The following is a 10480-nucleotide window of genomic DNA, read 5'->3' on the forward strand; positions in this document are numbered from 1 at the left end:
AGATGTCCTATTGATTTTTGTATATACATTCTGCAACCTATGAGCATTAAATTTCTGTTCTGGACTAAATCTGAAAGAATTTATAAGGAGGGTCCTTGCATGTAATATAAATACCAGTCAGTGGGGTTGGGGTTAAAGCAAGCAAGTTAGCAAGCAACCGTAGTGCTCCTTCTTACACCCTAGTTTGCAAACACTAGGGCTCCTCCTTGTGCCTTAGTTTGCAGCGAGTCACAATGACTAGAGAAAAAGTGAAGCTTGCCTACATCCAAAATGACCAAACTCGAAAATTGACATTCAAGAAAAGGAAGAAGGGACTACTGAAGAAGATGTGTGAACTCACTATCCTTTGTGATGTTCAGGCATGTGCTATCATTTATGGAAAACATGATACTCAAGCTGAGGTTTGGCCATCCCCTGCGGGAGTCCAACGCACTTACATGAAGTTCAAGACAATGCCGTCGATGGAGCAGACTAAGAAGCAGCTGAACATGGAGACTTTTCTAAGGCAGCAGATCGAGAAGGCAAAAGACCAGCTGAGGAAACAGAAGAAGGAGAATCACGAAAAGGAGATGTCAATCATGATGAGCAAGTGTCTGACTGGGAGGTCCTTGCAGGGTTTTAACATGGAAGATCTGAATGACCTAGGCTGGGTGATTGATCACAAAGTGGAGGAGATAAATAGAAAGATGAAGAAAGTGAATGACGAGCTGGCTCAGAACGAACAATCAAAGCCATGTAGTAAAAACATCACCGCCACCAGCGATCAGCGGCAGAATGATGAACATGCAGCAAGCTCAGGCAGCACTCATGGAGATGATGACCCAACAAGACCATCAGCAACATCAGCAGATGGTGGGGCTTGAAACCAAAACTTGGGATGAGTTTTTGTCGTTTGGGAACCATTACCACCATGCTATATGGTCCAATACGCCATTTTACCCTTGAACATCGGTGATGTACTAATTTGTTTGCTTTTGATATGGCCACATAAAGTTTCTACAATGTTTTAATAACTTTACATGGTGTTGGATGTTTTAATTTTAATAACTTTTACATTTCATGGATGTAACTTTAATTTGTCATTATTAATAAAATACGCAGTTCTTTCCTTTATATTATTTCCAATTTAAAATACTTTGAATTAAGAATTACTTCAAATAGGTGTTGGTCTAGAATCCAATAATTTTGAAAGATGAGTTTATATTTCTCATAGAAGTTGAAGGAGAACTTCAACCCTTAATCAACTTTATCTGATCTATATAGCAAAAGAATGTAAAAAAAGGTTTAAGAAAGAAATTGAATAATTTTAGTCATTGTTAGAAGTACAATTTATTCAAAAAAAAAAAAGAAAAAAAAAGAAAAAAAAAAGAAAAAAAGATATGATATATGATCAATGCTTCTATTGTACGCAAGTTTATCTTACACTGGCAGTTCTAAGCCTAAATAAAGGACGAGATGGAGTGCGTTGGGTAGTTGACAGCCAACATTTTGATCTTCACGTCGAATCCTTATGATATGATTCCTAAACAAAATTGTGCTAGAACTAGGTTGTTACTCGGAAGTGACACGCTGTGTGGCTCAGGCACAATGGTCATTGTATCTCCATCGGCGCACGGATGCAGTGTCAAACGAGAAAAGGCACTGTAAAAACTTCTGTTTGAATGATTCCCCTCAAAGTTGTTTGGAAGTATCTACTGGCATCAACTTTAACCAAGACATGCAAAAGAAGTATTTAATCTTACTGGATGGGTGAGGCCAAAGAAGTTTGGACATGATGGTAGGATTCAAGCGAGTAGAATGCGTTTAGGAATGTGAAATATAGGAATGTAAATGGGAAAAATCTATGGAAGTAGTAGAAGTTATGGTTAGGAGAACAGTAAGTACTATGTGTGGATGCAAATTTCCACCTTCTTCTCCTTTGATGAAAATGCACCTGCAAAATAATAACACCTAAGATCAAGGTCAACAGCGTCATGCGCTCACAATGATTTTTTTGGGGGGGGGGCTTTGGCCGAAGAATCTCCGATGCCAAAATTAGAATTTGAGAGAGAAAGTGTTTAGAGAATTTAGGGAGAGAATGGACTTAGCTTTTTGGAGAAAAATGAGACTATATATAAGGGTGTGGTTGGCCATATTTGGAGAAATAGGGACCGGCCATTTATGGTGGTTTTTTGAATATAATTGCACGATATTATGTCAAATAATATCTGGCAATTAATTTGGTTATTAATCCTAATTAGAATAAGGAAATTGGGAATTACCTTTTGCGTGGGGATTTGATGAGGAGTGATGAGAGGGTTTTGAATAAATGCCATTTTGATCACTTTTGACTCGTCCTTGATTGAGCTGTTATTGTTCGTTGCTTGCGCGTGGGAATTCCGGTGTGCCTTGAGGGTAATTTTTGTCTTTTTACCCAAAAGTCCACGTGTCGCCTTCATAATTTTCTTGATTATTTTTGGCTCCACAAATACCCCCCACACCTGTGGGGCTACTCGCTGGAAAGGGCAGTAGGTGTAGAGGTCTTCCCTTACTTTAGGAAACGTAAGATTGTTTCCTATTTTGATGTACATTCCCACATTAGTTGGAAATTAGATCGTTCTAGGAAAGGGAAATAAATCACTTCTAAAGTCTATTTAAGTCTACATTAAGTAGATGATTAAATCAACTTCAGAGAGCAATTTATTCTACCTTACAAGAGAGAGAAAGCTAGAGGATATTCGTTCTCCCTCCCCTAGCAATCTTCTACACTTGCCCGTGTAAAGGACCGTCTTTCGTTGTTTTCTTTGTCTTCTCCACGCCGTTATGAGGTAAAAAAAATTTAATTTTCCATGTCTTCTTCTTGGATAGTGCTGTCGCGGGCAATCGTCGGGGTGGTGTGGCACATCGGCTAGCAGGGGCCAGAAGTGGGCTCGACATAGGCCGAGAAGCGTTGTGGCAGGGACCATTGCTTGGGCTGCTCGGCTTGGCTAGAGCCAAGGGCAGCTGTACGGCTGGGGCTGCAGATTGAGGCGCTGTGGCGCAGTGCTAGGCGAGCCGTATGGCTCATTGCTTGGAGAAGTGCTAGTGCTCGGTGTATGATCGTGTGGTGTAGTGCTTGGAGAAAAATGGGACTATATATAAGGGTGTGGCTGGCCCTATTTGGAGAAATAGGGACCGACCACTTATGGTGGTTTTTTGAATATAATTGCAAGATATTATGTCAAATAATATCTTGCAATTAATTTGGTAATTAATCCCAATTAGAATAAGGAATTGGGAGTTACCTTTTGAGTGGGGATTTGATGAGGAGTGATGTGAGAGTTTTGAATAAATACCATTTTGATCACCTTTGACTCTTCCTTGATTGAGCCGTTATTGTCTGCTGTTTGCGCGTGGAAATCTCGGTGTGCCTCGAGGGTAATTTTATCTTTTTACCCAAAAGTCCATGTGTCGCCTCCATAATTTTCTTGATTATTTTTGACTCCACATTATGTGCCTCGATGAAACTAAGTGGGTTGGCCTTAAGGCGAAAGCTCTCGAATACAACTTTGGTATTCGGGTACAAACATATTGAGAAACGATGTTGACATCATCATGGATAAAACTAACAAAATATGCTGTAGATGTTAAGAGGGTCAAGGATAGAATTATAGCAATCAAAATTATACTAGGACAAGAACTCCTCAATGTAATTAGTTTGTATACACCTCAAGTGGGTTGGATAAGAGTACGAAGGAGACATTTTGGTAAGATCTTGGAGAATTGGTCAAGGAATCCCTCAGACAGAGAAGCTACTTGTTGAGTCAATTTTATATTATATATTTTACCTTATTCTTATTATTTTTGGTAATTATTTTAGTGAGATTTTGATACTTTGAATTGTTACAATTTAGAAAATTTTAATTTGTGCCTTATTAAAAAAATATAAATTTAACTAATTCCTCACTATCACTAAACAAAAGTAACTTTTTATTTATGTTGTTATATTTTATTAGTCTCTTACGTCATTAAAAAAAGTCATTAATCCCTTCATACATAAACTTCATTAAGTTGTTAAAATTTTACAGATAAATTACATAAGAAAAAATGTATATAAAACTTATGCTACATTTGAAAATAAACGTGCCTTTTGGTACGTTAGATTTTAAATGTACCAATAAACAAAATATATCATAAATACGAATATACCATAAAATCAGATGTACCAATATTATAGGTAATTAAATGTACCAATATAAGCAAATATACCTCTAATAAAATTATCAATTTTTTAAATTAAAGTATTAAAAGGAACAAATGTTTAACCAACAAAATTGAAAAATGAAACATTGAATAAAATGGCGCACTAATCAAATTTTGCTAGGTGCATTGACCAATTTTTTTTCTTTACTGTGTGTATGTACTGCGTACGGACATTACCCTGAAAAGAGGAGCAGGGCCTCCTCTCCTGGTCAAGGCCATCCAGATCATTCAATCATCCGACAACACGCCGACGGAGGAGTAGGAAAATAAACTTGTCCTCGCCCCCATTGTTCGCTTTGTGAGTGCTCGATCTCTTCTTTGTTTTCTATCATTGTGAGTGCTCTCTTCTTTGTTTTCTATCTTTCGCTTGAAATTCAGTGAAAAATTAACCTTCTTTCATGTTATTTACTAGCTGCTGAATCTGAGGTGTCGCCTGCAGAGAACTGAGACGGTTATTTTTCACTCTTCTGAAGACCTACGGACGAACAGACGAGGGGCAAAGCTTTGCACTGAGGTAACAATAACAAATGTTTCGTCTTTCATATTTTAGGATGTTCAGTCTGCGTGTATGATCATGCATGGCTGCCCGCCATTATTTGCCCTCATTGCAAAATGTAATATTTAACGACAGTAGAAATGGATTAAACTACTTGCAATCGGCATTACCTCCGACAAGGGAAAGGTTTGATGAACAAATATATCATATTCATCCTAAGTTTATTAGTTCGATTGAAATGTGCTTCGTATGTCTACTTTTGATCCATGTTAAGCATTTTACTATGTCTTCTGGTAATTAACTCGTGCTTCGTTGAGCTATTTAACATGGAAGTATAATGGTCACCATGTAACAACGGATTCACATAATCATTCACCATTAGATTTTATATCATGGATTAAGATTAAAACATGAAGAAAAGAACGTCAATTTAACTCCACCCTCGAGATCAAATCCAATGTTTACCAAGAGAGCTTTTTTTTACTTAAAAAAAAAAAAAAATCCAAAAATAGGTTTTAGGGTTTTCAGAGTACAAGGGAGATATGCATTAGAGAGAAGACGTAGAACAAAAAAAATTCTAAAAAAGAACCGTCCTTACTCGTTTCCCTTGAGGATTAAATTAATCATTTCTAAAATTGGCTATTTTGCACTTACGATGTTTGGATGAGGGAAATAAAATTAGAATTTTGATAAAAGTTAGAATTTATGAATTGACATGCACCAATTCCCTTGTTTGAATTTATAAATATAGAAATTTAGAATTTTCGTGTGGAAAAAAAAAAGTGGAATTTGGGATCTCCAATTAGTTTAAATACCATGTAAATAGGGTCATTTCCGAATTTCCATAACACTATGTTTGGATGAAGAAATTTAAGATTACTAAGAAATTTTAAAATGACTAGATTTTATTTTCTAGAATTTGTGAATTTTCTTGTTTGGTTAACCTAAAAGAACAATGAAATTGAATACATAATTTGTTATTTTTAAACTCTTAATCATAAAAATTAGGAAATGACGCATATTTACATGAAATTTAAACTTGGGAATTGGAGATTCCAAATACCTAGTTTTTTTTCCACACGGAAATTCTAAATTTCTATGTTTAAGAATCTAAATAAGGGAATTGGTATATGTCAATTTATAAATTCTGACTTTTATCCAAATTCCAATTTTATTTCCCTCATCCAAACATAGTGTAAGTGAGAGTTTAAAAATATCAAATTTCGTTTCAAATTTCATTGTTCTTTTAGGTTAACCAAACAAAAAAAAAAAAATCCGTCATTTTAAAATTCCTTAGTAATCTTAAATTTCCTCCTCCAAATTTTTTAATTAGTTACATGCCTCCACATGTTTTTCAGAATTAGCCAATTTCTTTGTGGATGTTTAACTAATCTTGGCTGCTCAATTCATTGTATTTCACAGACCATTTGCATCAAAACATGTTTCTATATTTGTTTGTTTGTTGGGTACGTAGGTATGTTGTCGTGTTCTTTGTAATTGGACTCTCATCCTTATCAACAAGAAAGGGGGTGATAAATTTACCTTGTTAATGATAATTACCAAAGTTAAACATAATTAAATTCTTTCAATGAATGAATGAATGAGCCACGAAAAAATCTGTGTCCAAATACATGAATGTTCATGCATGCGTGGAAATTTATAGAAAATCCTTCCATATAAAAACAAGAGTGGATAATATCAAATAACCATCCAACAAACTCACGTTTTACAATTTTTTGTTAATTTAAATCACTATTTGCTACTTTGCTAATACGATTCCTTCCACCAAATTCCACATTGTAAATTTGTTGGCAGTCATAAATTTCACATCCAATGTATACAGATATCAAAATGGTCTCTACTGATTTTTATATATCCTGCAACCTAAGAGTATTAACTTTCTGTTGTGGACTAAATCTGAGAAAATTTAGGAGGGGGGTCCTTGTAAGTAGTATAAGTACCACTCAGTGGACTTCGGGTTAAGCAAGCAAGTAAACTGTAAGGCTCCTCCTTAAGCAAACCCTAGGGAATCTCCTTGTGCCCTAGCTAGCAACCATGTCCCGAAAGAAGGTGAAGCTTGCCTACATCCAAAACCACACGACTCGAAAACTAACATTCAAAAAAAGAAAGAAGGGTTTTATGAAGAAGATGAGCGAAATCACTACCCTTTGTGATGTTGAGGCATGTGCTGTCGTTTATGGACAGAACGATACTCAGCCTGAGGTTTGGCCATCCCCTTCGGGAGTACAAGGCACTTACGCGAAGTTCAGGACAATGCCCTCAATGGAGCAAACCAAAAAGCAGCTGAACATGGAGACTTTTCTGAGGCAGCGGATTGACAAGGCAAAGGACCAGCTGAGGAAACAGAAGAAGGAGAACCGGGAGAAAGAAATGTCAATCCTGATGAGCCAGTGTCTAACTGGGAGGTCCCTACACGATCTGAACGTGGGGGATTTGAATGACTTAGGGTGGGTGGTTGACCACAAAGTGGAGGAGATCAATAGAAAGGTGAAGAAAGTGAATGACGAGTTGACTTGGAACGGGAGCAATCAAGTCCAACTAGTACCAACACCGCCGCCACCACCAGCGATCAGTGGTGGAACGATGAACATGCAACAAACTCAGTCTCAAGCTGCACCGATGGAGATGATGACCCTGCAAGACCAGCAGCTGCAACAGCAGATGGCAGCAATTGGAGCAAACATCGGGGACGACTTTCTGCCCTTTGGGAACCAGAACCACCAAGCTCTGTGGTCTAATACTCCATATTACCCTTGAAACGTCGGCGACGTACTGTTTTGTTTTCGTATGATATGAACCACATGGTGTTTCCGCAGTGTTTTAATTTAAAAATTATGTGATTTCATTTATCCAGTGTTTTTTTAGATCAACCACAAGGAGAGTTTTTTGTTTGATTTTTTAAGTAAGTAAACGAGAAAGAGGATGTTTTATTTTCAGTAATTTTTACATTTGATGGATGTAACTTTAATTTAGTCGCTATTAATAAAATATGCAGTTCATCCATTGTTAATGATTTTTTTTTTTTTTTTTTGTGGTTTTTCAGATTAACATATGATAAGATTTTTACTATCTACGAAAGTAGAGATAAAAAATACTTGCAAGTATACAAGGTAATCGTAGTATAGTTGCCTCTAGCACAGTTTAATTAATTATTTAAATCAAAGTTTGAGAAAAAGGTGATTTTATGATTTAAAATAATAAAAACGAATTTAATAGAAATAATTAAAAAAATCGACAAAATGAAATAAACTAAAAAAAAAACGGTTTTTGAAAGTTAAATTGTAAATGCACTAGGCTTCTGCTGTCATCTTAACAATCATACGTAATTCTTCCAATTATTTATGACTTACACACTCATATTTTGAAAGTTAGATTCTTTCGCTCTGGCAGAAAATCATGCATTTTGGGACAAGGTTCGTCGATGCATATTTAAGGCAAATCCGAGCGATCTTGAATATGAAGTCCCCCACTACTTTAAAGGAGATTCAAGATTTGACTGGACGAGCAGCCGCATCAGAAGCAGCAATAAGCTCTACCTTCATACGATAAGAGCTAGGGGCCCAATTACCTGTATTCCATAGTTCAAAGCTTTCATCGATGCGGAAATCAGCTACCAGAGATTCAAAAGCTAACTTTGGCGACAATTGTTGTAACCCGAAAGCTTAAGTTATACCTTCAGACGCATGCAGTCATCCTTATGACGCATTATTCTGCCCAATCCAGAAGTGTGACGATAAATGCGTAGACACTGACGGTGCAAAGTTTTTTTTACGAACGTAATAACTCAGCTCAAAAAGCATGCTAAGGGCAGACGAACACTAGAAGGACACTCGGAAACAAGTTTTGTCCTCATTTCCCCAGAAGATTTTACATATGAGCAACATGTACCAGCAAGTTGAGCACCACTTCCTGCTGCACGTAACACGGCCCCAGCCGACATTTGCTCCATAATTCAACTCTAGAGCGGCCTGATACGGCAGTTGAGCATCTCCTGCTACGTGTAACATAGTCCCAGCTCCATGACTCCATACCGCACCCTCATGCCTAGCCTAGATGACGCAATAGAGTGATTCAAAGACGCTTTGGAGGCAGCCGAGCATGCCCTAGCCATGCCTGCTTCGCTCAATGGAGACTTTTGGTATTTGCACGTCAATGACGCATCCAACTACAAAGGCTCAGAAGCAAGCATGGTCCTTGTCACCCCAGACGGTTCAATGCTCGAGCAGGCGATTACTCTAGGCTTCAAGGCATCTAACAACGAAGCAGAGTACAAAACCTTACTAGCAGGCCTCCGAATGGCAAAAGACTTGGAAGTAAAAAAGCTTGTAATTCATTTTGATTCCTAGCTAATCACCAGCCAGACTATTGGGGAGTACACGGCAAAAATCCAAGGATAACGCAATACTTAGAGAAAGTACGTAAGCAACTTGAGGCGTTTCAGACTTACATCTTCACTCAAGTTCTGCAGGCAGACAACATCCATGTAGACACATTAATTGGCCAAGGCTCTGCCCTCGACCACCAACTCAAACGCTCAATCTCAGTGGAATATCTAAACAAGCCAAGCATAGAGGTGGAGCTAGCAGCCGAAGTGTCACAGGTTAGTACAACTCCAAACTGGCAAAGTTCTATTATAGACTACCTGGTCAATAACACACTCCCCACTGAAAGGTTGGAGTATAGAAAGCTCCAAATAAAAGTAACACACTACTACATGTGGAATGACATTCTTACCAGAGATCATACACTAGACCACATCTCCGCTGCCTAGCGCTTCCTAACGACCTCAAGGTTCTAAGCTCAATCCACGAAGACGTTTGTGGAAATCACTCCGAATGCCGATCATTAGCGTAGATGGCTCTTAACGCAGGTTACTACTAGCCTACCATGCATCAAGACGCTAAGGAGTTAGTGCAAAAGTATGACCGCTGCCAACGCTACAAGCCAGTACCAGTACTGCCTGCTAGCGAACTACACTTGCAGACAAGTCATTGGCCGTTCATGCAGTGTGCAATCAATTTGGTAGGGCCAATGTTGCCTGCTACTGAAGGCAGAGGCATACTGATCGTGGCAACCGATTACTTCACCAAATGGGTAGAAGTTGAGCCCATGAAAACCACGACTTAGGCGGACATAGAACGCTTCATATGGAGGAACATTATTTCCCGGTTTGGCATCCCTAATCCATCGTCACCGACAACGGCCTGTAATTCGTTGGCGAAGATTTGGTGAAGTTCTTCCAAAAGTATGGCATCAAGTAGCACATGTCCACATCGAGATATCCTCAAGGCAATGGGTAGGCCGAAGCATCCAACAAGACGATTCTCGACTACCTCAAGAAATCCCTCTTCGACAAGAAGGGAAAGTGGCTAAACGAACTCGCCGGATGTCTATGGGCATATCGCACGACCAAATGACGAGCCACCGGTGAGACTTCTTTCTCTTTGGCATTTGGCTCAAAAGCAATCATTTCTCCTAATTGTCTTCGTGCCAAGTATCAGCACTCTACTGCCAAGCATTGAGAGATCCGGCAGTTTCAACCATGAGATCTAGTCCTAAGAAAATCCTTCATCACTGCCGACAAAGAAGGCTCCAAAAAGATGGATCTCATCTGGAAAGGTCCATACAAGATCAGCAAAGTAGGCTGCAAAGATAGTTACACCCTCGCCATCAAGAACGACAAAGAGATCGAAAAGTAGTGGAACGCCTACAATCTAAGGAAGTACCATGTGTGACATCCCA

The 10480-nt window shown here is 38.4% G+C and overlaps 2 protein-coding genes across 2 annotated transcripts; both read left to right on the forward strand.

Annotated features, from left to right (window-relative positions):
• Positions 1-233: 233 nt before the first annotated feature.
• On the forward strand, positions 234-863 carry LOC137711251 (agamous-like MADS-box protein AGL80). Its single transcript, XM_068450481.1, has one exon. The coding sequence runs from the start codon at positions 234-236 to the stop codon at positions 861-863; it is 630 nt and encodes a 209-aa protein (XP_068306582.1).
• A 5909-nt stretch (positions 864-6772) lies between these two features.
• LOC137711252 (agamous-like MADS-box protein AGL80) lies at positions 6773-7495 on the forward strand. Its single transcript, XM_068450482.1, has one exon. It carries the CDS (start codon positions 6773-6775, stop codon positions 7493-7495), a length of 723 nt encoding a protein of 240 aa, XP_068306583.1.
• Positions 7496-10480: the final 2985 nt, after the last annotated feature.

The sequence above is a fragment of the Pyrus communis genome, chromosome 12 (genome assembly GCF_963583255.1).
Source record: "Pyrus communis chromosome 12, drPyrComm1.1, whole genome shotgun sequence".
NCBI lineage: Eukaryota > Viridiplantae > Streptophyta > Magnoliopsida > Rosales > Rosaceae > Pyrus > Pyrus communis.